Source organism: Manacus candei, unplaced genomic scaffold (genome assembly GCF_025592945.1).
Source record: "Manacus candei isolate 608988 ecotype Guabito, Panama unplaced genomic scaffold, ASM2559294v1 h1tg000136l, whole genome shotgun sequence".
In the NCBI taxonomy this organism is placed as follows: Eukaryota; Metazoa; Chordata; class Aves; order Passeriformes; family Pipridae; genus Manacus; species Manacus candei.
In genome coordinates this window covers 423900-450934 of record NW_026138184.1, presented here as the reverse complement: position 1 = coordinate 450934, position 27035 = coordinate 423900, and the positions used below count along the sequence as shown (strand labels likewise).

At 52.3% G+C, this 27035-nt stretch overlaps 1 protein-coding gene across 1 annotated transcript in view; it reads left to right on the top strand.

The window, feature by feature from the left end:
• Positions 1-1384: 1384 nt before the first annotated feature.
• The window catches only part of USP48 (ubiquitin specific peptidase 48), a gene marked incomplete at its 5' end in the record, with an annotated part of 30161 nt that continues 4510 nt past the window's right edge, over positions 1385-27035 (top strand). Inside the window, 20 exons of the mRNA XM_051771535.1 lie at positions 1385-1642; positions 1736-1877; positions 3017-3144; positions 5109-5233; positions 5845-5953; positions 7124-7257; positions 7425-7507; positions 8159-8338; positions 11072-11197; positions 13305-13454; positions 15802-16002; positions 17202-17316; positions 17443-17573; positions 18921-18992; positions 21817-21941; positions 22083-22205; positions 24032-24093; positions 24562-24672; positions 25272-25390; positions 26134-26240. Of these exons, the coding sequence (XP_051627495.1) occupies positions 1385-1642; positions 1736-1877; positions 3017-3144; positions 5109-5233; positions 5845-5953; positions 7124-7257; positions 7425-7507; positions 8159-8338; positions 11072-11197; positions 13305-13454; positions 15802-16002; positions 17202-17316; positions 17443-17573; positions 18921-18992; positions 21817-21941; positions 22083-22205; positions 24032-24093; positions 24562-24672; positions 25272-25390; positions 26134-26240 (2601 nt within the window). The remainder of the gene's footprint in view (positions 1643-1735; positions 1878-3016; positions 3145-5108; positions 5234-5844; positions 5954-7123; positions 7258-7424; positions 7508-8158; positions 8339-11071; positions 11198-13304; positions 13455-15801; positions 16003-17201; positions 17317-17442; positions 17574-18920; positions 18993-21816; positions 21942-22082; positions 22206-24031; positions 24094-24561; positions 24673-25271; positions 25391-26133; positions 26241-27035) is intronic.

Here is a 27035-nt window from a genome sequence, read left to right as displayed (position 1 = left end):
TGCTCATCCTCGGGGTTTGGGGGCTCCCCCTGGCACCGAACCTCCCCCCCACCCGCCCCTGGGGTTTGGGGGCTCTCCAGGACTGTGGGACCCCCTCCTGTGCCCATCATCAGGGTTTGGGGCTCCCCTGGGCACCGAACACCCCCCTCTGCCCACCCCTGGGGTTTGGGGGCTCCCCCGGGCACTAAGCCCCCCCTCTGCCTGTCTTCGGGGTTTGGGGCTCTCCTGCTCCCCCGGGCTGGAGGCCCCCCTTGCTCCCTCCCCCCCGAGATGGGAGGGGCTCCCCGCCCTTTAGGGGTCCCTCGGGGTTGGTGGAGACCCCCCCGTGTTTATCTGGGGGGGGGGGAACACCCCGTTCCCAGGGCTTGGGGGGCCCTCAGCCCTCCCTGTGCAGCTCCACGGATTTAGGGGATCCCTTGGATTGGGGGGAACCCTGTCCTTGCCTGGATATGGGGCCCTCACCCTTGAGTTGTGGAGAACCCTTTTGTTCCCTAGCTCCCCAGATACAGGGAGTCGTCCTGGGGTTGTGAGGGACCCCTCTAATTGTTTGGCTGGTCAGATGTGGGAGACCCCTGTCCCTGCCTGGCTTCTCAAATTCAGGGCACCACCCTGGAATTGGGGGGGACCCCTCATTGCTCGACCCTTCAGACAGAGGGGAACCCCCCTGATGGGGTTACAGGGGACCCCTCTCCTTGCTTGTTCCCCTCCAGGTATTGGGGAACCCTGGGGTTGTAGGGAACCCCTGTCCCTGCCTGGCTCCTCAGATATAGGGGACCCCCCCAGAGACCCCTCCTTCTCCCTCCTCAGGTATAGGGGAACCCTGGGTATGTGGGGAACTCTGTAGGGTTGCCTGGCTGCTCATATATAGGGGACCCCCATGGGTTGTAGGGAACCCCTGTCCTTGCCCAGCTCCTGAGGTGTAGAGGACCACCCTCCAACTTGGGGTTATGGGGAACCCCTCTCCCTGCCTGGCTCCCCAGAAATAGGGACACACCCCTGGGTTGTGGGGACCCCTCTCCTTGCTTGTCCCTCCCCATACACAGGGGACCCCCATGGGTTGTAGGGAACCCCTCTCCTGGGTCCTCAAATATTGGGGGTCCCTCTCCCTCCTGACTCTCCAGATAGAGGGGACCTTCCTCCTGGGCTGGGGGGGACCCCTCTGGTTGCCTGGCTCCCTAGATGTAGGGGACACCCCCAAGGAGTTGTTGGGGACCCCTCTCCCACCCTGGCTCCTCCCTGCCTGGCTTCTCAGATCTTGGGGATCCCTCTTGTTGCCTGACTCCCCAGATACAGGGGACCCACCCCCACATCCCATACTCTTCCTGGGTTCCCCTTTCCCCTCCCTCTGACCTTCTCCATCCCCTTTTTTTGTCCCTGACCACCATTTTCGGGGAGTGGGGTGGATGTGACCCATATCCCACCACATTCCCTCCGTTCATCCTTATGGGGTCCCCCCTTGCCCTGTCGCCTCCCCCCACCCCCAGGGGACACGGGGGTGACACTTGGGGTCCGTTCTCCCAGGAGGAACTGCCGGGGGAACCCCAACTGCCTGGTGGGCATCGGGGAGCACGTGTGGCTGGGCGAGATCGACGAGAACAGCTTCCACAACATCGACGACCCCAACTGCGAGCGCCGCAAGAAGGTACCCCCCAACCCCCCAAAAACTCACCCCCTGCCTTCCCCAGTGCCAGAGGACGAGGGGAGGCGACCCCTGACCCTTTGTGTCCCCCCCCAGAACGCCTTTGTGGGCCTGACCAACCTGGGGGCCACGTGCTACGTGAACACCTTCCTGCAGATGTGGTTTCTGAACCTGGAGCTGCGCCAGGCGCTGTACCTGTGTCCCAGCGCCTGCAGCGACGGCGTCCCCAAGGACACAGGTGGGTGGCACGTTCTCCTGGGAGAGGGGCAGTCCCTCCTTTCCTCCCAGAACTGGATGTTGGCTCTGGGATGAATTCGTCAGGAGGATCTGTGGGTGAAGCATGAGATGATCATCCTGTCGCCACGGCGTTGGTTTGGAGCCGTCACCTGGGTTTTGGGAGCACAGTGACCTTGATCCAAGGGATTTCGTGGATCAGGGGGGTCTGAGCTGGTTGAAAAGGCTGATTTGGGTTTGTTTCTTGCCTGGCTGGTTCCCAAAGCCCAGTGGTGGTGCTGGGGGTGGAACACATGGATTGGGGCTGATCTGGGCTCTCACAGAGCTGCACTTATCCCATGGGAGGGCAGAAATGGAGATTCCAGGTAGGATTAAAGCTCCCAACTGCTCCCAGTCCGTGTGGGTGCTGTCCCTGTGGGTGCTCTGGGTCAGTGCAGCCACCTCAGCTCTGTTCCTGTTTTATGGTGGTTTTACATGATGTTTCACCATTTTGGGTAAATCAGAAGCATATGCTGCTTAAACCCTTCACTCCCAGCTCGTGCTGGGCACTGTAGGATAGAATCATGGAGTCACTGAGGTTGGAAAAGCCCTCTGAGATCATCAAGCCCAGCCATTCCCCCAGCACTGCCCTGTTCATCCCTAAACCATGTCCTTAGATGCCACATCCACATGTTTTTGGAACACCTTCAGGGATGGGGACTCCACCACCTGCATGGGCAGCCCCTTCCAGTGCTTGACCACCCTTTCCATGAAGGAATTCCTCCCAATATCCAATCTAAACCTCCCCTGGCACAGCTTGAGGCCGTTTCCTCTCATCTCTCATGTCCCTTGTTCCCTGGGAGCAGAGCCCGACCCCCCCCCAGCTCCACCCTCCTGTCAGGGAGTTGCAGAGAGCAAATATTTACAGTTGGACTCCATGATCCCAAGGGTGTTTTCCAACCTAAATCATTCTCTGTTCTGCCTGTGCCGGGGTTTGCCCTCATCCCCAACACGAGCCCTTTCAGTTCTCTCGACAACTAAAACCAGCTTCTAAACCCACCATTTCTAGTCATAAACTCACCCTGACAAAGCCAGACCGGGCAAAATCCCTGGATCAGTCCCTTCCTGCCCTGAATTCCTGGCTGTGCCTTGTGTTTCCCCCAGACTACGAGCCCCAGAGCATCTGTGAGCACCTGCAGTACCTGTTTGCGCTGCTGCAGAACAGCAAACGGCGCTACATCGACCCCTCGGGCTTCGTCAAGGCCCTGGGGCTGGACACGGCCCAGCAGCAGGTGCGTGGGGGCCTGGCCATTCCAGGGACCTGGAACTGCCCTGGGAGGGTGGTTTGGCCATTCCCAGCTGGGTCTTGCTGCCAGGGGCAAACACGAAGGGAGGAGTGTGGCTCTGGGCCCTTCTGGAGTGCAGCAGGGTTGAGAGGGGGCCAGGGAGTGATGGGATGAGCCAGGGAGTGATGGTATGAGCCAGGGAGTGATGGGATGGGGCCAGGGAGTGATGGGATGAGCCAGGGAGTGAGGGATGGGGCCAGGGAGTGATGGGATGGGGCCAGGGAGTGATGGGATGAGCCAGGGAGTGATGGGATGAGCCAGGGAGTGAGAGATGGGGCCAGGGAGTGATGGGATGAGCCCAGAGAGTGAGGGATGGGGCCAGGGAGTGAGGGATGGGGCCAGGGAGTGAGGGATGGGGCCAGGGAGTGAGGGATGGGGACAGGGAGTGAGGGATGGGGCCAGGGAGTGAGGGATGGGGCCAGGGAGTGATGGGATGGGGCCAGGGAGTGAGGGATGGGGCCAGGGAGTGATGGGATGGGGCCAGGGAGTGAGGGATGGGGCCAGGGAGTGAGGGATGGGGCCAGGAAGTGAGGGATGGGGACAGGGAGTGAGGGATGGGGACAGGGAGTGAGGGATGGGGACAGGGAGTGATGGGATGAGCCAGGGAGTGAGGGATGGGGACAGGGAGTGATGGGATGAGCCCAGGAGGAGCCCAGGGAGCAGTGGGATGGGGACAGGGAATAATGGGATGGGGACAGAGAGATCAGGAAGAGCCCAGGGAACAATGGTATGAGGAGAGGGAGCAATGGGATGAAGACATGGATATCAAGAGGAGGGCAGGGAGCAATGGGATGAGGACAACGGAGATCAGGAGGAGCCCAGAGAGCAATGGGGTGGGAACAGGGAGTGATGGGATGAGGAGAAGAGAGATTAGGATCAGGCCAGGGACTGATGGGATCAGGACAGAGAGTGTTGGGATGAGGCCAGGGAGATAGGAGGAGTGCAAGGAGTGATGGGATGAGGATAAGGAGCAGTGGGATGAGGACAGGAGAGGAGAAGCCCAGGGAGTGATGGGATGGAGACAGGGAATGTTGTAGTGCCCAGTGACCCTGGCACTGAGCCAGGGGGGGCAAAGCTGCCGTGAGCGTCCTCTTGCAGGTGTCCCACGGGCTGTTCCACCCCAGTGGGTGGTTGGGGAGGTTTTAGGGCCCTCCCAGGGCGAGGAGATCCTAATGGCATCACTGGGGCCAGCCAGGGTGAGTGCTGCAGGATCCTGTGGGGCTGCAGCTGGAGAGAGCTTGGGAGAGGGGCTTGGGAATCCACTTGGAGAGGTAACGGAGGTGGTTGGGGGAAGGGCCTGAGCACCAGCAGGGAATTCCTTGGGAGGACCAAGAGGGGAAGGAAACAGTCCCTGCCAGCCAGGGACACTGAAAGGGCAGCTGGGAGAGGCCAAAACCTGTTTGTTTTTGGAAGAGCAGAGCCAGGGTGGGAGAGGAAAATCCTGAGCTGGGCGTGGGGAAGCTCGAGAGCCTGGCAGGGATCAACCTCGGGGCAGCCTCTTGTTTTTGGGGTGTTTTTATGCCCTGCTCACCTCTGCTCCCAGCAGGGACAGCTGGCTCTGCGAGCCCAGCTTTTAAAATCGACACTCAAGGGGCCAGAAAGCTCCACAGGAGGGTTTTTATTCCTTCCAGAGCCCTGGGAAGAGCAGGGCAGGAGTCAAACCCCCGGCAGGGCTGGCTGGGGGCCAGGGGAGCTCAGCCCTGCTCCCACACGGAGGGCCTCACGCTCCTTTTAGCCAAATTCCTCTTTTTTTCTTTAGTTCTCCCAACTAGTCTTCATTTTCCATTCAGTGCACAGAGCCTGGGTACAGCCTGTGCGTGGGGCTCGGGGTAATTAGCACTAAATTAGTGCCAGGGTTGTGACTGTGCTGTGGTGGGCTTGTTAATGAACTCGGGTTTCTCTCTTTTCAGGATGCCCAGGAGTTTTCCAAGCTGTTCATGTCCCTCCTGGAAGATACTTTATCCAAACAGAAGAACCCAGATGTCAGGAACATCGTGCAAAAGCAGTTCTGTGGAGAGTATGCCTATGTCACTGTGTGAGTATTGGCTTTGGGAAGAACCTCCTAGTAAATATTTGAATTTTTAGAAGGATTCGAGAGGGGAAGATCCCTCCTACAACGGGACCAGGCAGGTGAGGTGCTGCAGAAACCTTTTCTGAGGGATTTTTAAGCTTGTAATGTCCTGTTTCTGTGCCTGTGTTGTTGCTGTCTCACTTCTCCAGCTGCTTTTAGTCCTTTAATGAAAATTCACCAATTAAACCTGTGAGTGAGTTGATGGAATGGCAAATCCTGCAGCCAGAAAACAGCATCCTGGGCGTTGTATTTTCATTTCTGCGTTCTCGGAGCTGTGGATTTCACCTTAAAAATGAGATAAAGTGATGCAGATTTCACTTTAAAAATGACAAAATGATGGAGATTTCACCTTAAAAATGATACAAAATGATGCACATGAGCTGTAACAGGTCCTGGTAGCTGCTATTGTGCTGGTTGCACCTTCTCGTGGAGTTTTTGTGGTGTGGATTTGTGAACATCCTCAACTCTGACTCCACTTTTTTCTCCTGGTTTTATCCAAGGAGTATCTTGCTTGTGGCTGGGACACAGGAACCATGACCTGTCTTCATGTATTTTTATCTTCTTTTCAATCCCAGCTGCAACCAGTGTGGCAGAGAATCCAAACTGGTGTCCAAATTTTACGAGCTGGAGTTAAACATCCAAGGACACAAGCAGCTGACAGACTGTATAACAGAATTCCTCAAGGTAGGAGCTCGTTGGAATGCTGCTATTTTTAGCCAGGAGTTTAAATTCCTTCCTCTAATTCACAGCCTTTGAGGTCGGTGTTGGAGCAAGTTGGCTCAGTGAGATGCATCCAAGTGAAAATGTTTCTTTCTGTGGGACACAAAAAATGAGGATCGAGGCAGAGCCGCTCCTTGCTCTTGTTATGGCTTTAAAAAGCACTTGGAAGTTGCATTTTTAGTGAAAATACTTTGCCAGGAAAGTTGGGAATAAGTCCCTGCATGCTTTGTTGTGGATAGCACGGGGAAAGGGGCTGGGGTTCGTGTTCTCTGTGTCAGTGCTCATCTGCACAGCAACAGGAGACATTCCCTGCTGGAAAATGTGCTCTCAGAAATGCTGGGGAGCGCCGGGAATAGCTTTGGGAACAGCTGCAAGTGCTCCCATTCAGCTTGAAAATGTGCCTGGATCCGAAGTCCGGCTCGGGCACGTTGAGATGTGGATTCCACTCAAACTCTTTAGGACAGAACTGAGCTGAACCCCCGGCCCTGAGCTCCCTGCCTGCTGCTGCTGCGCTCAGCAAACCGGTTGCTCTGCCTGTGGAAGGTCTGCTATGAAAAAAAACTGGTTTGGGTGCACAAATTAAACTCCTGAATTGGTGAACTTGATGTTTGTCTGCTCCTCCTTCACCCAAAACCACCCAATGACCTTGGCTGGGGGGGTTGGAATTCTCTGGACTAATCCTGCACTTGGGCCTACTTAGGCTCCCACGGTGACTCTTGCAGGGTGATTTTGGGTGGCTGAGCAGAGGGTTGGAGTTTCCAGGCTGAAATGTGGCTGTGCATTAACTTGGGCCACGTGAACTCATAAAAGGGGTGATTTAATTATTTTCTTTGATCTAAACCAACTCAGCGAAGCAAGGAGCAAACCTGCCAGTCTTGTGAGAGACCTGACAACTTGGAATGGGTCTAAAATTGGCCTTAAAGTGAGAGCAGCCTGCTCTGGCCACGCTGGAATGTGCAGTTTTAAAAGTGTGTCTTTTAACTGAGAGATTAATTAGGGAAGAGCAACCGGAAAGAGACTTAAACAGTTAAAATCACTTTGGTGCTTTCAGTCTCCAGCTCTCGAGTGGCTCGGTTGACTTTTCAGTGCTGAGCTGTTCTCCACACCTTTCCCTCTCCCTCTCTCCACACTCAGGAAGAAAAATTAGAAGGGGACAATCGTTATTTCTGTGAGACTTGTCAGAGCAAGCAGAATGCCACGAGGAAGATCCGCCTGCTCAGCCTGCCCTGCACCCTCAACCTGCAGCTCATGCGCTTCGTGTTCGACAGGTCAGTGGGAACACCCTGCGAGCTCTTTGGGAAGCACCTGCTTGGCTCTTCCTGCTTTGATTGAGGGGTCAGGGGGTGTCTGAGCTTCTCTGAGGGGTCAGGGGGTGTTATTTTGGGGGGGTGAGCTGTTATTGCTGTGCCTGAGCCGAAGCTTTGCCCCTGCACAGGCAAACTGGTCACAAGAAGAAGCTGAACACCTACATCGGCTTCTCGGAGCTGCTGGACATGGAGCCTTTCATGGAGCAGAAAAGTGAGTTTGGGGAGGGTTTTTGTTGTCTTTACCCATGGTCTGTCAGCAGATGAGAGGTCTCTGGGATTCTGTTTAAGAAGAAATCCTTCCCTTGCAGCCAGGAATTTCCTTCTTTATCCATCCTGGGGAAATCTGTACACACCAGTCTGTCTGCAGTGCCAGTGACCTGTGTGGGGCTTGGAGTGCCTGTAGCTCAGGGGGTCAGAGTTAGATGGGATATTGGGAAGGAATTCCTGGCTGTGAGGGTGGTGGGGCCCTGGCACAGGTTGCCCAGAGAAACTGTGGCTGCCCCATCCCTGGAAGTGTCCAAGGCCAGGTTGGACGGGGCTTGGAGCAACCTGGGCTAGTGGAAGGTGTCCCTGCCCATAGAACAAGATGGGCTTTAAAGTCTCTTCCAACTCAAGCCATTCCATGATTCCTCTGAATCCTCTTTTTGACGGGAAATGATGCCAAGAGCCGTTTGAAGCCTGTGTTTCAAACAACATCCTCGTTAAGTGGGTCGTGGAAGCCACAACCTGCTTAGCGAGGTCCCGGGAAGCTCCACGTTGGAGCGCAGCGTTTGCTGCCGGGTGCAGCCCCGGAGCTTTGGGAGAGCAGGGCTTTGTGCTGCTGGCTCTGGAGCTGTGTGTGAGCACTGCTGTGCCCTCCCAGACGGGGTGTACGTGTACGAGCTGAGCGCTGTCCTCATCCACCGCGGCGTCAGCGCCTACTCTGGCCACTACATCGCCCACGTCAAGGACCCGCAGACGGGCGAGTGGTACAAGTTCAACGACGAGGACATCGAGAAGATGGAGGGCAAGAAGCTGCAGCTGGGCATCGAGGAAGATCTAGGTAAAACCTTTCAGTTGTCAATGCCCTTTTCAGGCAACTCCTTTCCCCGAAGCCAGGGATCCTGTTGCTCCCTGTCGCGGCTCCGAGGAACGTGTGAAACGGCAATCCTGGGGATTGCAGCCAGATTTGCTTGGTTTCAGCCCTGCATGAGTGTTTACACCTCGTGATCAGCTCCTCTAGTATTTGTCTGGCTGCCACATGGCAGATAAGATGCTGATAACTCGAACAGCAGCTCCTATCAGGGTGCAACAGGCAAGTGCTGCTTCCTTGGCCGGTGTTGGAACAGATAACGGGAATACTTTCGGTTCCCTTAACTCGTTGTGGTCTTATTTCCACTGAGCTGTTTGACTTAAGAGTCAGTAAAAAAAAAATCTTGATCCAAATAACAAGTTGGAAGCTAAAACTGCCCTTTCACTCTGGTGGGTCCCTTTGGATCTCTGCAGAGGGGGTAAATCCTATAAATCACACACCTTATTTCCCCCAATAACAGCCCCAAACCTTTTCCAGCCCCACCCCCCAGTCCTAAAACACACTCTCCAAGCCACGGAACTTCAATTTGCATTAATTCCTGCCTGGATCTGTATTTTCAGCCTGTTTCCTGAGCTGTCTTGCTCTCCCTTTCCTCCTACCCCTGTGCCCAAAACAATAACTCAACAACAACCTCCTGTTGACTTCTCCTTGCTGCTTTTCTGTTTTACCATTACTGGCTCGTCCTGTGCTGCTCAAATCACCCTGCTCCTGCACTGGATTTCCTGGGGATTTCTTGGAGAGCTTGGGCTGAGGCTGGACCTGCTGCTTTCTCACTCTGCAGCCAATAAATGAGAGTGTTTCATTGGCATTTTGAGGGCTGGGCTGGGCAGCAGCTCAGTGTTCCATAGTGCAGGTGCTTCTTCGTGGTGGGGGAAATGAATGAGAAATTCCACTTGCAGTGCAAGGAATCCATTCCCAGGAGTGCTGGCTCACCAGGATGCTTTGCTTTGGTTGGAATTTGTGGAATGTGGCCTTTCTTAAAAGCATCCCTAAGGGAAAGGTTTAAGTTTGGTGTAACCATGAACCTCCCTCTCCCATTTCCTTGCCCTCACCTGCACGAATGTGCCCAGAGATGGGCAATGGAGCTGGGGAAGGGTCTGGAGTACAAGGAAAAGGGTCTGGAGAACCTCTGGAAAGCAACTCAGGGAGCTGAGGGGGCTCAACCTGGAGAAAAGGAGGTTCAGGGGGGACCTTCTGGCTCTGCAACTCCCTGACAGGAGGGGGGAGCCGGGAGGGGTTGGACTCTGCTCCCAGGGAACAAGGGACAGGAGGAGAGGGGAAAAAATTGTGCCAGGGGAGGTTTAGGTTGGATACTGGGGACAATTCCTTAATGGAAAGGATGGTCAGGCATTGGAAGGGGCTGCCCAGGGCAGTGATTGAGTCCCCATCCCTGGGAAGAGCTCCAAAGGTGTGTGGATGTGGCACCTGGGGACAGTGCTGGGTTAATGGTTGGACTGGGTGATCTTGAAGGGCTTTTCCAGCCCGAGTGATTCCATGGTTCTACCTGCCCCCAGCAGCTCTGTCCCATTAATGTTTGACTCTCCCAGACCAGGATGGAGCTGCCCAGACCTCTAGTGGTGTGAGGGAAAATTAAACCCTGAAAGGTTTGAGCAAAAGAGCTGCTCAGCCTTTGTTTTTAACCTCCCTGGAGTGGCAAAATAAGATGCAAATAAACCACTGTGGTTTCGATTTTTATAAAGTTTTATGCTTAACCACAAGTCAGTATTCTTATTTCTTGTATTTCAATACAAGGCTGTTTGGAGAGTAGAATTAAAGGGTGTTTAGGAGCCTCTCTAGGGCTGGGAGCCCAATATTTTTATCAAGTTTTGATGTTATTTGTCTGTTCCGAGCAAAAATGAGACTTTTCTTTGTTCCAAACCCATGTAACAGCAGGAGAAGGTCAGTAACATACAGTGAAGGTCTGTGGTGGGGGGAGAGCCCTGGCCACAGATGGGAACAATTTAGAAAATCCTTGGAGAAAATGCAAGTAAATAGAGTCTAGGAAGTCCTCTGGATGGTGGGAGGAGAGGCACATGAATTTTTTCACAATTTGGGAAGAACAGACACTTGCTCTTAATATTTCAGTGGTCCATTTAGACTTTGACCTACGGAACATTGTTCCTTTAATTTTTTTTCTTCATTAAAAATGGTCTGAGTTTTGAGGCTGCAGCTGTAGAGAAGTGTTTTCCTTGCCTGAGAATCCATCTGGAAACAGCAGCTCTTGCAACACAGCTTTACATCCCCCACCAGCTGCTCCAAAACAGCCCTTCCCGTGGCTGTTGGCTCCCTGAAAACTTTGCTGTGTGTGTTTTTTTTCCCCTCCACGGTCACCTGTAAATACGAATTTCTTCCCTGAGGATTTGACTCTTTTCCTTTGGAGTCAGGACACCAGAACAAGAGGAGAGAAGAGAGAAAGGATGTTTTTCCAAGAGTTGCTGTTGGCTCAGAGAGGTTCCACTGGGGAGAGAAGAAAGGCTCTTGGAGAAGGGAGGTTCAGAACAGGCTCCTAAATTTAGTGCCTTTGATTTACCCAGAGAGGCTGGAGGGATTTGGGGCTTTCTTTGGGATGCAATTTTGAGCCATGCCAAGCCCAGTGCTTGGCACAGAGGCCTGGCAGAGGGAAGCTGGCTAGGGGGCAAACTCATCCCATGGAAGGAGGATCAGGCTGCTGTGTTGCTGAGGTTTTTCCCTTCTGTCCCACAGCGGAGCCGTCGAAATCCCAGACTCGGAAGCCCAAGTGTGGGAAGGGCACCCACTGCTCCCGGAATGCCTACATGCTGGTGTACAGGCTGCAGGCCAGGGAGAAATCCCTCACTGTCGAGGTGCCAGGTGAGTGATTTGGGAATCTGTGCCAGCCCAGGATGCTCCAGGTGGGCCCCAACGTCGGGATTTTGCTCCAAGCGCCATTTTGGGGGCTGGAGCCCCTCTGCTCTGGAGCCAGGCTGGGAGAGCTGGGGGGGTTCACCTGGAGAAGAGAAGGTCCAGGGAGACCTGAGAGCCCCTTCCAGGGCCTAAAGGGGCTCCAGGAGAGCTGGAGAGGGACTGGGGACAAGGGATGGAGAGACAGGACAAGGGGGAATGGTTTTAAACTAAAAGAGGGGAAATTTAGATGGGATACTGGGGATAAATTCTTCCCTGTGAGGGTGGTTTGGCCCTGGCACAGGTTACCCAGAGAAGCTGTGGCTGCCCCTGGATCCCTGGAAGTGTCCAAGGCCAGGTTGGACAGGACTTGGAGCAACCTGGGCTAGTGGAAGGTGTCCCTGCCCATGGCAGGGGGTGGGACTGGATTATCTTCAAGGTCCTTCCAACCCAAACCATTCCACGATTCCATGATTTTTAACCACTCTCCATGTGCCATGTGGCCCCTCAGTGTCATGACCAGTGTTCCTCCTGGGCTTTCCCAGCACTTAATGAATATTAACCTGCCCATCCCTCCCCTGTGCCTGCTCAGACCTCTCTGCCTTAACCAGCTGGTCTGGATAGGAAGGGGTCAGGAGGAAATCATCCCGCTGGCATTTGCTGCAGGGATCCCACCGGGATTCCAGAGGGAGGGAGAAGAGCGTGGTTAAATGTCAGGAGCAGTGCACGCTGTGTGCTGGAGGTGAATAATCCTGACAGATGTCAGCTTCCCTCTGCAACTGCTTCATCTTTGCCACATCACGAATAAACGAGGTGAAAACAAGAGGCTCCCAGCCCTGAGCAGCAATTTGGGCCGTGCTTTGGGACTGTGGGGGTGGCAGAGCTCCCTGGGGGCTTGGCCTGGGGATTTAATGATGCTTGATTAGAAATATTCATTAGGCCCCTGGTGCTGAGGTGTGTTCCCCCTTCCTTTTCTGCAGAGGTGGTGGGTCCCTTTGGATCTCTGCAGAGGGGGTAAATCCTATAAATCACACACCTTATTCCCCCCAATAACACCCCCAAACCTTTTCCAGCCCCCCCCCCCCAGCCCTAAAACCTGCCCCCCAAGCCACAAAACTTCAGGAATTAGCACTACTGATTCCTGCCTGGATCTGCATTTTCAGCCTGTTTCCTGAGCTGTCTTGCTCTCCCTTTCCTCCTACCCCTGTGCCCAAAACAATAACTCGACAAAAGCCTCCCCACCCAGCTCCAAATTCCTGCGTTGCCTTTGTTTCCCGTGGAATCCCGCCAGGGAACAGGGAACAGGGAGCTCTGTGCTTGTGGGGAGGTTTCATGCAACTGTAAATTTGAGGCATTTTGCTTTGATGCTGTTAAAAAGCGGCTTTTCCAGCACAGTGGAGAGGCACAACTTGGCTCTGACCTCCAGGAGGTCAGGCTGGTTGGTTTTTAATGCTGGGTATTCTCCCAAGGAGGATATTTTTCGCTCAAGAATTAACCTTTCTGCAGATATTTTAGCTCTTCAAAATAATTCTAAATAGGAAAAGGCCTCAGATAAGCAGAGCTTCCCCCCCCTCCTCACACCAGCCTTGGGATGGAAGTGGTTTATCTTCTTTTTTTTTTCCCTGCTGAGGTTTGGTTTTTGGGTTTTTTTTCCACCCATGACAGCAAAAATTCCCATTTCCCTCACATTTCTGTTGGAGTGCTTATCTCCCATCTCCTGGGGGCTCTTTGCCCTTGGGTTTGCAGTGTGCTGGATCCCAGGGCGGGACAGGCCTCAGGTGTATCCAGCTCTTGTTCCCACCCTGGGAACAATGGATCCTTGGCAGGACAGAGGAGCTGCCCTTAACACAGCAACCAACACCCAGTAAATTATTTTCTTGGGTGCAAAACGTTGCTTTTAATCATCTACAACCACCTATATTGGGCGAGAGCAATGTCCACACGCCTGGGAATGGAACGTGAGGGAACTCTGAGGTTTGTTATCCCCAGATAACCCAGGATAATTAACATAACTGGCATTTTCTCCTCACATTCCTGGCTCTTTTTTTTTTTTTTTTTCCTTTTTCTCTCCCACCAGCTTTCCTGCAGGAGCTGGTGGAGAGGGATAACTGCAAGTTTGAGGAGTGGTGCGACGAGATGGCCGAGATGCGCAAGCAGAGCGTGGCCAGGGGGAAGATCAAACACGAGGAGGTGAAGGAGCTCTACCAAAGGTTACCCGCCGAAGCTGGTCTGTAAGACATTGTGGAGGATTTCTCTAGTAGAGCTGTTAAGATTGGTGATGATTTGTGACTAACCTTGCCCTCCCTGGAAGGCATTCCCGCAGCCCTCTGGAAGAGGGAAGCTCCGTGCATGCTCAGATTTGTTTTCCCTCGCTGCTTTTCCTGCCTTAACCTATTTTTTCTCCTTTTTTTTTTTTTTTTTTTGGCCTCTGGCGTCGCTAATTCCCTCTTGCTCCTTCCCCATCAGTCAGCCTCATGCTTTGTGACTCTTTTCTTCTGCCTGCTGAGCAGCTCGTTAGGAGCAGCCAGGCAGAAGAACTGCCTGCTCCTGACTTGCCAGCTCAGGGCAGGTTTGGGAGCTGGTGATCCTGATTCAGCAGCAGGTAACTGGGAGAATGCCTGACCTCCAGCAGAAAATTAGTGGATCCACCCCTGCCAGTGCCTCAAAGCTCCATGTCTCAGCTTTGTAGTGACTGGGGTTAATCCTTTCCTCCTGCTCCTTGTGTCTTGTCACCTCAGCACAAGGGGTTTTATTCCCCACCTTGTTTTTCCATCCCATCTCCCTCAAAAGCATAGGGACACTTGCTCTGTCTATCCAGCATGTGGAATTTCACTATGTGCATCTCCTAAAAACTCCAGGAAAATTATAATTGAAGACTTAAAAGTGGGTTTAATTGTGTGGCCTGCTGGAGAATTTGATGTTTTAGCTTTTATTGCCAGACACTCAGAGCCAGCACTGAGATTGGAGTAGCCCAAAGGAAACTCCTGCTCCTGTAAATCTGCCTCTCCAATTCAGGAATGCAGGTGTTTAACTCTGGAGCAGGAGCATGTCACAGCTCATCCTGAGTCCCCACGAGCCTGAGCAGTGTTCAGATGTCGCTGTGAGATCAGAGCTGTGCTGGAGGGATCAACCTGCCCTGACTCACCTGCCAAAAGGAGCAGCAGCACAATCCCACTGTGCCCTCCCTCAGCAGGAACAGAATAGTTTGCTCTCGGCATTTCTAACGTGACAGAGGAATAAATCCCCAGAAAGATGTTTTTTACAAGTGCAGGTAAAGCTGTTGTGCCTCAATTTGGAGCTGCCAGGCCCCAAAGCAGTGCCCTGGGGCACCCACTGGGCACAGCCCGGGCACAGCACTCCCAGCACAGCTGGAGGCAGCGTCATTCCAGCGCCGCGCTGGGGCCTGGCCCTTGGAACTGGGGGCTGCCTCTGCAGCTGTGCAGACACGTTCCCTGCCAGCTCTGTGGAGTCTGCCCCAGAAAAACGTCCTTTCTGGGGGAGGCAGCTTTCATCCCAAACTAGCAAAGCCGTTCTGACAGCGCCGGAATTCTCCGGAGGTCACGGCTGCGGAGGGCGTTGCGTAAGATGAAAACACCATGGGTTGAGGCTGTGGAGGAAAAGAGGCTTCACAGAGCTCCAGTGCAAGCTGGAGACACAGTGTTTTCCTGTCTTCTGTGTTTTCCTGTCGCTTCTCTGTTGCTCCTTCCCAGGAAACATCAAGGATTTGTGTTCAGTTGATAAATGTGACTCACAGCTGCCTTTCCCCGTGGTTTCAGAGCTGCCTTCGAGGCAGCAGAGAATGGGTTTAAAATTCCTGATTTCCTCCTAATTTCCCACTCATCCCCCAGAAGAGTTGTGGATCAATAGTGTGTCTCAGTATTGAGATACAGGGCTGTCACCCAAAACCATTTCCCTGCTCACACAGGCACTGACCTGCTCCTGAACCTTGGCTTTGTGCAGGTGCTTCTCCTTCAGCAAACAAGGGCGAACCCGCTGCTCTGCTTCAGCAAAAGATCTGAGCAAGTTTCCATTTGCACTGTGAATTTTAAAATATGGGACTGTTTCTCACCCAGAATTGTAAGAAAAACACTGGAATTTCAAGTGCTGAAAGGGTGGGGTGAACACCAACCTCGATTCTTTTGTGGTGTTGCTTTTAATTTTCAAATTAGCCTGATGAACTCTCTCTGTTGTAGAAAAGCCTTTAATGTATGATCATAATTTAAATATTATATCAGTCCCTCGATGGATGATGGGAAAACCTTCCCCTTTCCTCGACTGCTCTCCAGTAATCCCCCAAAGGTTTGAAAGCACTCCCATTCCTCCTTGGAGCTGTTCCATATTGATTGCTGAATCCGAAATGACCTGAACATCTTAATATCTCATGTCTTCTAAATCTGTGACACCGAGATGAGAACAGGGTGGGAGAAGCTGGATCAGACATTTGAAAACCTGTACCTCAGAGATATAACCAACAGTGATTTCCTGTTAATTTTTAAGAGGAATTCTAAAGTACCACCTGGTGTTGGAGCTGACACGTCCGGGCTTGTTCCTCTTTGTGGTTTCTCCCCTCCCAGGTTCCCCCTACGACTTCATCTCTCTGGAATGGCTGCAGAAATGGCTGGATGAGTCCACTCCTCCCAAACCTATCGACAACACGGCCTGCCTGTGCTCCCATGGCAAACTCCATCCCGATAAGATATCCCTGATGAAGAGGATTTCGGAATACGTGGCCGACTTCTTCTACCGGCGCTACGGGGGAGGGCCCCGGCTCAATGGTAACCACGGGGTGTGCTGGGCATGTCTCAGAGCCTTCTTCTGGTCTCAGCCCCATTTGGACTCCTCCTTGGTCATCACAACTTCATTTCAGTACTTTAGTGCTGCGCTATTTCTGGGGATTTTTTTAATATCACCTAATTCTGTTAACGTTCCCCAAACCCACTGAGTGGGATTGCAGGGCCTGCTGTGTCCAGGAAGGGCTGTGCCTGCAGGAATTGCTGAGGATTGCTTAGAAAATCCGACACTTGGAAGGTTTGAAGGCAATTCTAGAAAATAAGACTTGCAAGGAACCCCCCCAAACTCTTGACAGTTCTTTGCTGTGCCTGCAGCACCTGCAGCTCCTGTGTGGGCAGAATCTCAGGGAGCATTCAGGCCAAAAAAATCCCTTCCTGTCTGTCACCTCATCCCAGGAAGCACAGACCTGTTGGCCTGCATTCTCCTGCTGAAGCATCCACCACACATCCAGCTTTTTGGGGTCAGCCCAGCCCCTCCAGGCTTTGGCCAGCCCTTCCTCGAGCCCCAGGCTTCATTCCTTTGAGGAAGGAGCTCAGTAACTCCCACTGAGACCAAATTAGCTCAGCTCCTACCAGGAGCTTGTAGGGAAGGAATTGCTGGTGACGCAGGCAGCCTTTGTGGGGAAAAACAGGGCAAGGTTTATTAGTCAAGTGGAAGATTTCCTGAAGGGCTGTGGGCTGAGTGTGGCTGGGAGGGAGGGATAAAAGGATGGATGGACACGCTGCTTCCCATCCCCTCTTGATCCCAGATGAAAATGCACACAACACACGCCCAGCTGTAGGATTTCCACTCCTTTGGTCCAGTGCAGCTTTGCAGGAGGGTGTTTTTTCTGGGTTTAACTGGTAAAATGCCACAATACAGGTGTTTTCCTGGCATATACCTTTGCCTGTGTGCTGGGCTGACCTGGCTCCGAGTGCAAGTGGTGGATACCAGGACTCTGATAGAGCTGTGGAGGGAGTGAAGCAGATTTCACCTCATTTGCAGCATTTTATGCTTCTTTAAGCTTCAAATGTGGCCTGATAACCCCCAGGATCTCCTCATTTACACATGAAATCTCCCATCCTGAGGCCAGGATAGTTGGCACACTCCAGTCTGAGGGTGGTCGAACAGACAATAAGACACCTGTGCGAGAAACTGTGCAAGAAATAGTGTAATAAATTGTGGTTTTTCCCCCCCACCCCAGTCAAAGCACTTTGCAAGGACTGTGTGGTGGAAAGGTGTCGAATCCTGCGGCTCAAAAACCAGCTGAATGAAGACTACAAAACTGTGACCAACCTGCTGAAGGTCACAGTCAAGGGGTATGTCAGTCCCAAGTGCTTTTTAGAAGTGCCTGTATAGCTTTTTCCTAAAGATTTTACCGGTGTGGCTCTGAAGGAGAAGGGGGCTGTGATTTTGTGGTGATTTGCCTTGTTCTCTCCCTGCAGGAACGACGGGTTTTGGGTTGGAAAAGCATCTTTGAGGAGCTGGCGTCAGCTGGCTCTGGAGCAGCTGAATGAGCAAGATGAAGATGCAGAGCACAGTAATGGAAAAATGAATGGAAACGCACAAAACAAAGGTATTCCCTCCTGATTTCCTCCTAATTTCTGCTGTACTGACCCAACAGCTCTGCCTGGTCCCTCCTACAAAAGACACATCGGGTGTTTCTGTAGCTGTTTTGTTTCTCTTGTATGAGTAGGGAAGAGAGGATAATAAATCAAATAAACTCCCTTTTAAGGAGCTTTTTCTTTGCTAAGCTTGGAAACTGCGGGGTGATCTTCGTACCTGGAGAGGGAGATGAGGGGATAAGTGGTTTTACAAAGCTGTGTGAAATTACTCCCCCAGCCACACAATGTTTTCATCTGCTTTTCTCTGAGTGAGGGAACACAGGGGAGGAAGAAACATGAAAATTACCTTGGGGAAAGGGATGATGATGATGATGTTTGTTGTGAAGGTTGAGGGATGAAACAGCACAGGTGATGCAGCAGCGCTGGGAAAACACAACCTAGGAACAAAAATCATTAGTTGGACCCAATTCTGTGCCCATATCGTGAGACTGACTGGGGGGTTATTTGCCTTCTGCTCTTTAAATCTTTGGAAATTGCGTGTCGTTGACCTTTTTTGAACTGAGAGCAAAAAGCTGGTTGGAATGAAAGTGGGGATGATGGCTCATGGCATTGATCTTGGGCTTGGAGGCTTGAGAACACCCCACCACCCCGATAATGTCTGTAAGGTGGAGCACTCAGTGAGAAAAGGGCATTTCTGAGCTACCACTCAAGCTTTCCTCGGGGCTGCCTCTGATTTACAACAGGTTGCAACTCCCAGTAGTACAATTGAATTACTCACAAGCCAAGTTGCTCGTTAAGCAGCTCGTTAGAGGCTCTTACTGACACCTCATTGTCTTCCTGATGCTCCACTCAGCGGCCGAAGCTTCTGTGTGTGGAGTTATGGATTTTAACTGGAATTCAGACGTTGATTTGGGGCCTGTCAACCCCCTGCCGGCTTCCCTCTCGGTTTGTCAGGCAGCATCTGGTTTAGATCAGGAAATTTTGCCAGGAATTCTGCTGCCTTTGCTCTTACCTAGGCTTGTTTAGGTTAAACTCGGGAGATCCTTGGGAGCAGTGAACCCCCCGCGGTGTTCCAGCCCTAACAAATGCATCCTTTGTAATCTCACAAAGGCTTGGCTTGTGCTCCACGCACTTCAAAGCCCTCCTACGTGGCCTGGAGGCTGTAATCCCGCCTGCCCAGAGGCCAAGACATCAGAGAACAACAAATTTCCTTCCAAATTTTCCCTTGGGTTGAGGGTTTTGCAGGAATTTGAAAGGCGGCCGAGTTCCTTTCCCCCCCCACCTCGCCATAAGATTTTTCCTTGGGAAGAGGAACTCTGTGCAATCCTCTTGTCTTACTAATTTTTTTTTTCAATTAGATGAATCAAACGAAGAGAAGAGGGAGGAGGAAGAGGAGTTAAATTTTAATGAAGACATCGTTTGCCCACACGGTGAGTGTCTCCGGGGGTTGGAGCTGAATGTCTCCCTTGTGTCCCACTGCTCCACACATGAACCTCGTAGCCTTTACTCCAACTGCAGCCAGCGTGAGGAGCCACTGCAGAAATGTGCTTAACTCTCATTTTCCTGGTGGTTCTTGCACTCAGAAGTTTTACTTGCAGGCAGATCCTGTAAGGGCTCAGCCAAGCTGAGCTTCTCCCCCTCTCATGGCATCCTGGGCAGCACCAAAGCTCTGCAGCCACTTGAAAGCTCTGAAAGCATTAAGAGAGAAAGAGGCGGTGTAAATCACTCCAGATGGGAGCTCAGAGCGTCCATTTAATCCTGGTTTACATTAGAACAGGAGCACTCAGCCAACACCTGGGCTGGGACCTCCGGATATTGATCTCCCAACCTGCTGAGCTTTGGTGTCTGTTTACAGAAGGTTTTGACCCCGTGTGGGTTGTTTTCCAAGTGATGCCTCATTAGCTGCATCCTTGGCTACCCTGTTGTTTAAATCTCACTTTTTAAAGCTCCTATTCCCAGACATAACTCTGTTTTACTTAAGCTCCTCTTCGTAGGCACTGATTTCCCTACTGGGGAGGCTCCATCTTATCCCTAATAAGAAAGAAAAATGCCATAAATTAGCCACACTCCTCCTGTCATCAGGGCTAATCAAGAACCTGGAGTAAGGCTGGAGAAAGCTCATTTTCAAGGCGGGTGTTTAAGCACTTTGTCACGATTTTATCTGTTACTCAGAGCCTTGAACGCTGCGTTTCCCGTTGCCTCGAGGCTGCTGCTGTTCAATAAAAGCAGGGAGTGTGGGGATGGAACATTTATGTAGCCAGACACGATAAAAAATAGGCCAATAGGCCTTTGGAAAATATTATGGTGTTAAATTGCTGGTTGATCTGTGACTTTGGGTCAGAGCAGAATAAATAATACTGACTAGGGCTGCTGGCAGGGCAGGTTTTGTTGTCTTGAGCTAACCTTTGATTATTCGTGGAAAACAACCTTTCCACCTTGAAAAATTCTCTCTGGAGTGGATCAGCAAATCTGTAGTCTTGTTCCTACAGCCTTAATTTTGTGGTGGAGGAGGTTCCTGCCTCCGTGGGAGGCTCTGGAAAAGCCAGGGCTGGCTCTGTGAGGGCTGGCTGGCCTCCAGGAATGCCACCCGGGCGTTCCCTTCTCGACTCCCTTTGCATCCTTGCTGCAATTCCTCGCTCTCCAGTAGCTGCCTGATCCCAGTGAATAATTTTTTCCAGATACCAAGTTAAACCTTCCTTTGATGTCCGTGCCCAAAACATGTCCCTGGATGGTGGGAGTGGGAAACAGGGTCAGCAGCGGTTGGGATCATCTTCCAGATGGCAAAACACTTGTTCCTGCACACCCAGAGCTGATTTTTCCTCCTCTTTTCCTCACCATATTAATCTATTTTAATTAATCATGTGGTGTCAAGGCACTTATTTGTACAAGCTCCTCTTCTTCCCCATCGTTGGCTCTGGACGACATCCTGGTCCAACCTCCGGAGCCACTTGGCCGTGCTGGATGAGGCCCAAGTGGCCAAGTGCTGCATCGAGGCCTGACCTTTGTTTATTAGAGGAAAAGCAGGAGGGGATGGTTGCTATTTTTTCCTCTCCAGGGCTGGCCAAATTCCAGGCTGGGCTGGAGCAAATCCGTGAGCCCGAGGAGCTGCTTGTCATGTTAAAGAGCTACCAGAGGGTGGGGAGGAAGGAGTTTCTCTCCCTCTCCTCTGTCTGCAGCTCTCCAGGCTATAGAAAAGCAGATAATAAGGTATTGTGCCCTTTGGACACGGCAGTTGCTGTTTTCCTTCCCTCTTGCTGGTGCAATCCCCACCGAGGCAGGAATATTCCCAAATCCGGTTTGCATCCCGGTGTCGCAACGGCTGCTCCGGCTGCTCCTCGTGTTTCTCCCGGTGCCTGCTCATAGCACAGTGACTTCCAGCTGCTGTCTCAGAGGGGGATGTGCTTGTGTTTTCCCCTTGGATATCATCACCCCTGCAAGGGGCAGCTGCTCAGATCCTGGAGCCTTCTCCAGTTTTCCCAATTCTTGTTTATCCGGAGTGTGTGTTGTCATGTGTGCACGTGGTGTCCAAGAGCCTGGGTGTGTCTCCTGCTTCCATCCCTGAGATGGCAGGCACAAATGGCTCCTGATAAACCCTTCCTGGGCTTTTTGAGCTGCCTGAGCACCAGGATAAATAATCCTGATAGCAGGAGAAATAATCCTGATGGATAAATAAGTTGTCTGGGGGACAGCTGGTAAATCTTGCCCGGTGTCTTCACACCCCGGTGGTTCCCCAGAGCAGATTTAGGGTGCCAAATCTGCCCTTGCCACATTTTGAGGTGCTTGGATAGGGCATGTGAAGCCATCTGAGATTCTGCAGGGGGAATTTGGGGTTTCAAGGATGTGGAGAGCACCTGGCTTCTGTTCCGTGGGACACAGGGTTAGTCTGGGGCTTGGTGCATGGAGGCACCATGGGGGTGTAGCTGTGGAGGAGGAACCAGTAGCCCTGTGCCCTCTTTGGCTTTTCCCAGCATCCCTGCTTGTGTTTGATCAGCTTGGAAATCCAAAGGACATTTTTATGAATTAAAATTGTTATTATTATTACTGCTATTATTATTTTTCCCTGTCTAAGGGAAGCAAGGCAGGAGTTGAAGGTGACTTTGTCGGCCGGGCTGGTTTTTGCTGACGTGGTTTTGGCTGCTAAACGTGTGGATCTCTTCCCCCACCTTTATTCCCTGTAATCTCTTCAATCAAGGGCTGCAAAACATCCCTGAGCATGTTGTGATCAAAGCCCTTGCCTTGATTCTCTCCCTGCAGGTGACCTGTGCATCTCCGAGAACGAGCGCAGGGTGGTTTCCAGGGAAGCCTGGGAGAAACTCAAGCAATATTTCCCAAAAGCCCCCGAATTCCCGAATAACAAAGAGTGCTGTTCCCAGTGCAAGGTATTTGCCAAATATTCCCCTCTTTGTTGACTGTAAATACTGGTTGTGTTTCTGGTTTCCCTTTTGTCACGACCCTGTGTAGTGGAGGAGAATAATGTCACCTTTTAGTGCAGCTGGGATGGAATTCACTGTTTCCTGCAGATTTTGGAGCGTGAAGGGGAGGAAAACGAAGCTCTCCATAAGATGATGGCCAGTGAGCAGAAGACTTCTCTCCAGAACCTGTTCCATGATAAATGCAGGCCTTGCCTGGGCAGTTGGCCTCAGGTAGGGAAGGAGGGGAACCAGGGAATGCAGCTGGGCTTGGGGCAGGTTTTATTGGCTTTTATCCTCTCCTTCCAAAGAAACTGTGGCTGTCCCATCCCTGGAAGTGTTCCAGGGCAGGTTGGACAGGGCTTGGAGCAACCTGGGATAGTGGAAGGTGTCCCTGCCCATGGCAGGGGAGTGGAATGAGATCCTTAGGGTCCCTTCCAACCCAACCCACTCCATAACCGTTCTCTCGGTCCGTGCCAGCAGAGCTCACACGTATGCTGTGCTGAGGTGTGATTTCCCTGGATTAGCTGTGCTGGCACAGAGCCCTAAAGAGCCACAGGAATGGCTCCTGTGCCAAGGGAGCTGTGGCTGGCCCGGAATCAGCCAGATAACAGGGACAATATTGCTGCTGGGGTTGTATCCGTCCCTGGAAGGATGGAAATGCTGCAGCCACACCGGTGGAAGTGACTTTTCTACCTCCTTCCATCAGCCTTCCCAGGCTGGAGAATGCTGGAACACACCTGAGTTCTGCCCCACCACCAGCTTTGGCTGCTCCAGGTGTACTCCAGCATCCTCCTGCATCCTAGGAGCTCAGGAGGAGCTCCCCAAAACGCTGACACCCTCCAAAGAGCCGCGAGGGCCGTGCCAACCCTCTCCTGGCGGCTACTCTGGGACTTTTTGGGGATTTAGGGAGGCCCAAAAGGAGTGGAACAAACTCTTGGTTCAGTCCTTGGCTCCTGGGAGTCTCGTGGTGCTGATTAATGGCTGGCTCTCCAATCCTGCCAAGGTGCTTTGGCAGGTCTCTGCCTCGGTCCCTCGCTGCTCCAGCTGGGAATAAATACTGAGGCAATATGGATCCATGGCTTGGAACCAAGGAGATCCAGAAGGGTTTAGAGGGAGTTTCCCTGAGCTGGAGAGCTCCAGGTTCTGCCAGGGGTGTTAAAGGCTTGTATCTAGCAGGATTTGCCTTTGGAGCTGGAGGAGGTGATGGAAAGCTGGAGCCTATCGCTGTTGGTCAGAAACAGGAGCCTCTCCACCACTGGGGCTGCATCCTCCTTTCCCTTTGGATTCTCCTTTCCCTTGGAATTTCCCAAGGGAGCCTGATAAAAGAGAGCTGAGGATTTTTCCCTCAAGCTTTTGGAGTTTCCCTGATCCAAAACAGTTGAGGGGTTTGGGGAGGGAAAACAAACAGAGTGGTTTAATCTAGAGATTAAGGGAGATTAAATATATATATATATATATATATTCCTCAGGTGTGCTGAGTTTTCCTGCAGAAAGATGGAGCAAGCCCTTAAATGCATGGTAGGGAAGATGGTGAGGATATAGATGATCATGGAAGTGATTTTGTCACCCAGCTCTTGGGATCTAGTTGGTTTTTTGTTCAGGAGCAAACAATTTAATGGTAAATTGGGACAAGAAGACAGGATTTATCCCAAAAACACTTGTTGGGTGCACAGCTGGGGTTTTTTGTTCCTGCTGCTGCCAGAAGGAAAAACCCATGGATTTTGATATTGGAAGCAAGTGAGGGAGGTTGGGGTGGTCTCTGACCACGAGTACCCAGCGAGAGAAAACAGTGCTTGGCTGCTCCAGGGAAATGCCCCTTTCCCACTGGGAATTAAAGGTAATTGGATTGAAAGCTTGACTAACTTTGTAATAAACATGAGATTAGTAAAGTCAGTGCTTAGTACTTGATCCCAAATTATTTTCCTTGGCTTTCCCAGCGTGCTTGGATGGAGTTGTCATGGTAAAACCGTGCCGAGGTCTGGGAGGGAGCGAGCGCTGCCGACAAACCTATTGCTGGGTTCATTAAAAAGATCCCTTTTCTTCTCTTTTCCCCCCAGGAGACAGATGAGCTGTATATTGTTTCGCAGTTCTTTGTAGAAGAATGGAGGAAATTTGTCAGGTAATTTTGGCTGGAGGGTTTTGGTGCTTTTTATCCCACATTTGGGGGCTGCAGGTAACATTTTGCTTCCGAATGCCGGCACAGTGGGTTCATGGAAACAAGGAAGCTGATTTTTGCAGGACTTGTGTTGGTTGTACAACACTGAATTTCCTTGTTTACCATGTGTTAACCAGATGGTCGGATTAGCTGGTAACCTGATTAGTTTTTTCATCTGTCTGGAGCTGTAGCCCAGAGGTCACCTCTCAGTCCTGTTTGCACAGGCTGGAGATGGAAATCTCCCCTGGACAGAATCATTTTGCAGCACAGAGGAACGTGGATCTGATTTCCTCATCACTTGTAGTTAATATTCCATGTTGGAATGCCTTCTGTAAATAATTCACCTGTGATTTCTTCTTGACTGCCTGCAGGACTGGGGGGTTTTGGTGGGATAAGCTGGTCCAGCTTTCCAAACCACCTTCCCTTTTGCAGGAGGCCGACACGCTGCAGCCCCGTGTCCTCCATAGCCAACAGTGTCCTGCTCTGCCCCCACGGGGGGCTCATGTTCACCTTCGCTTCCATGACCAAAGAAGACTCCAAACAGTGAGTTTTTTCCCTTCACACGTTTTCCTTTCCCCAGGAGAACAGTCCAAAAGGAACGTTCTCGCTGCCGAGCCGCAGCGAGACGAGGAGCGAATCCTTTCCCTCAAACTAAATCAACACCTCGGCTTTCTCAGAGCCACCTCAGCCTTCCTGCAAGGCAGGACCTAAATTGTCCAAGGATGCTGGGTCAGGAAAAAAGAGCTTCCTTCAGCTTGGTTAGTTCCTGACAATAACCACCCTGGATCTGACCGGGGCGCAGGAACATCCTTCTTCCTTACGATCTGCTTTCCGTGCGCGTTCCCCCCCGGAGCGCTGCACTTGGTGCTCCGTGGCGTTGTTTCTGCAGTGATGCAGCACTGAAAGTAGAAAATCTTCCCCTCCTTCCCTCCTCCATCTCTCCCTCCGGCACGGCGGGAGCACAGCAGCGTCACTAATCACAGCCTGCCGCCGTCGGGGTGTGCAGGCCCTCCCCTGCAGCTGATTTTGGGGGGGATTTTGGTGGTTTTCTTTTGTTAAAATGCTGAAGAAGGAGGAGGGTTTTTTGGGGGGGGAGCTTGGCTTTTCCATGTCATAAAGCACCTGCCTGTTCCTTTGCACAGTATAGCTCTGATATGGCCCAGCGAGTGGGAGAGGATCCAAAAGCTCTTCGTGGTGGATCACGTCATCAAGATCACCCGGGCACAGGGCCCCGAGGGCACCCGCTACACCTCAGAGCCCCGTGAGTCACTCTGCTCCCTGGGCTCTGGGAATGGCTCTGGGAGGATAAGAAATGAAGTCTGAGGTGGTAAATGTGGAGCTTGGCAGGTTCCCCACCTGGAGCACTGTGTCCAGCTGGGGGGTCCCCAGCTCAGGAAGGACGTGGAACTGCCGGAGCAACTCCAGAGGAGACTACGGAACTGCTCCAAGGGCTGGAGCCCCTCTGCTCTGGAGCCAGGCTGGGAGAGCTGGGGGGGTCACCTGGAGAAGAGAAGGCTCCAGGGAGAGCTGAGAGCCCCTTCCAGGGCCTAAAGGGGCTCCAGGAGAGCTGGAGAGGGACTGGGGACGAGGGGTGAAGGGACAGGACAAGGGGGAATGGTTTTAAACGAAAAGAAGGGAAATTTAGATGGGATATTGAGATGGAAGTCTTCCCTGTGAGGGTGGTTTGACCCTGGCACAGGTTGCCCAGAGAAGCTGTGGCTGCCCCTGGATCCCTGGAAGTGTCCAAGGCCAGGTTGGACAGGGCTTGGAGCAAGTGGAAGGTGACCTTGCCCATGGCAGGGATGAGGTTTAAGGTCCTTCCCAACCCAAACCATTCAGGAATTCAATTGATCCACTCCAGGTTGGCAGTGAGAGGCACTGGGATGGAGTCTCCGAGGAGCTGAAGCAATTAAATATGTTTTTTTTTTCCTTGGAAATTTGTTTATTAAACACATTAACACATTAACTATGTTTATTAACATACTAAATCTGCTCTTTCCCCAGAGCTGTGCCCGGAGTGCCGGGAAGGGCTCCTGTGCCAGCAGCAGCGGGACCTGCGCGAGTACACCCAGGCCACTGTGTACGTGCACAAAGTGGTGGATAACAAAAAGGTACCGACAGGCTCCCCCTCCATCCTGCTCAGGGAGCACCAGGAATGCCCTCGGGGGGGGTCTCACAGCCCCCAGGGGCTGGGACCTGCTGCTGGGGTTCCTGGTGGTGGGGAGGGCAGAAATCCCCCGGCTCTGTGGCTCCAGCTTTGGCCGGACCAGCACATGGGAACGTTCTGGCTCTGAAAATTCAGTCTCCTTTTGCCAAACGGAATCCTTTGTGTTTTCAGGGATGCTCCCAGCTGTTTCTTCTGTCTCAACTGTGTTCCCAGGCTCTACCTGCTCTCCTCCCCCTCCAATATTTGTCATTTCCTTTCTACTTGCTCAAGTGACATTTATCCCTGGATAGAAATAAGCTCTTCCCCTTGGTGCTGGTGAGAGGCTGAACTCCGAGATGGTTTTCAGGATCCCTGAAAGCTGCAAATTATGTTTTTGCTGATCTTAAGTGTCAGGATCAACTCCAGAATTGCTTTTCCAGGGACCCAAATCTGGCTCTGGTGGAACTTAGGGCTTTTTAGGAGGCAGCCAAGGCTGGTGGGCACTGGGATCAAGACATTCCCTGCACTTTTGCAGGGTGGGAGTGGGTTTGTTTTGGCCTTCCATTGATTTCCACCTCCCTGCCAATCCCAAGGAGGCGCTGGAGCCCAGAGAACCACAGGGAGCCAGAGGCTGGATGGGTTCCTGCCTGGCTGGTGAGACGTGGAGCAGCAGCACGTCTGGAGCCATCAGCCTGAGTCCCGAGGCTGGATCCGCCTCGGCTCCGCCGCAGGAGAGCCTTGGGGGTTGTGTTTTTCTGGC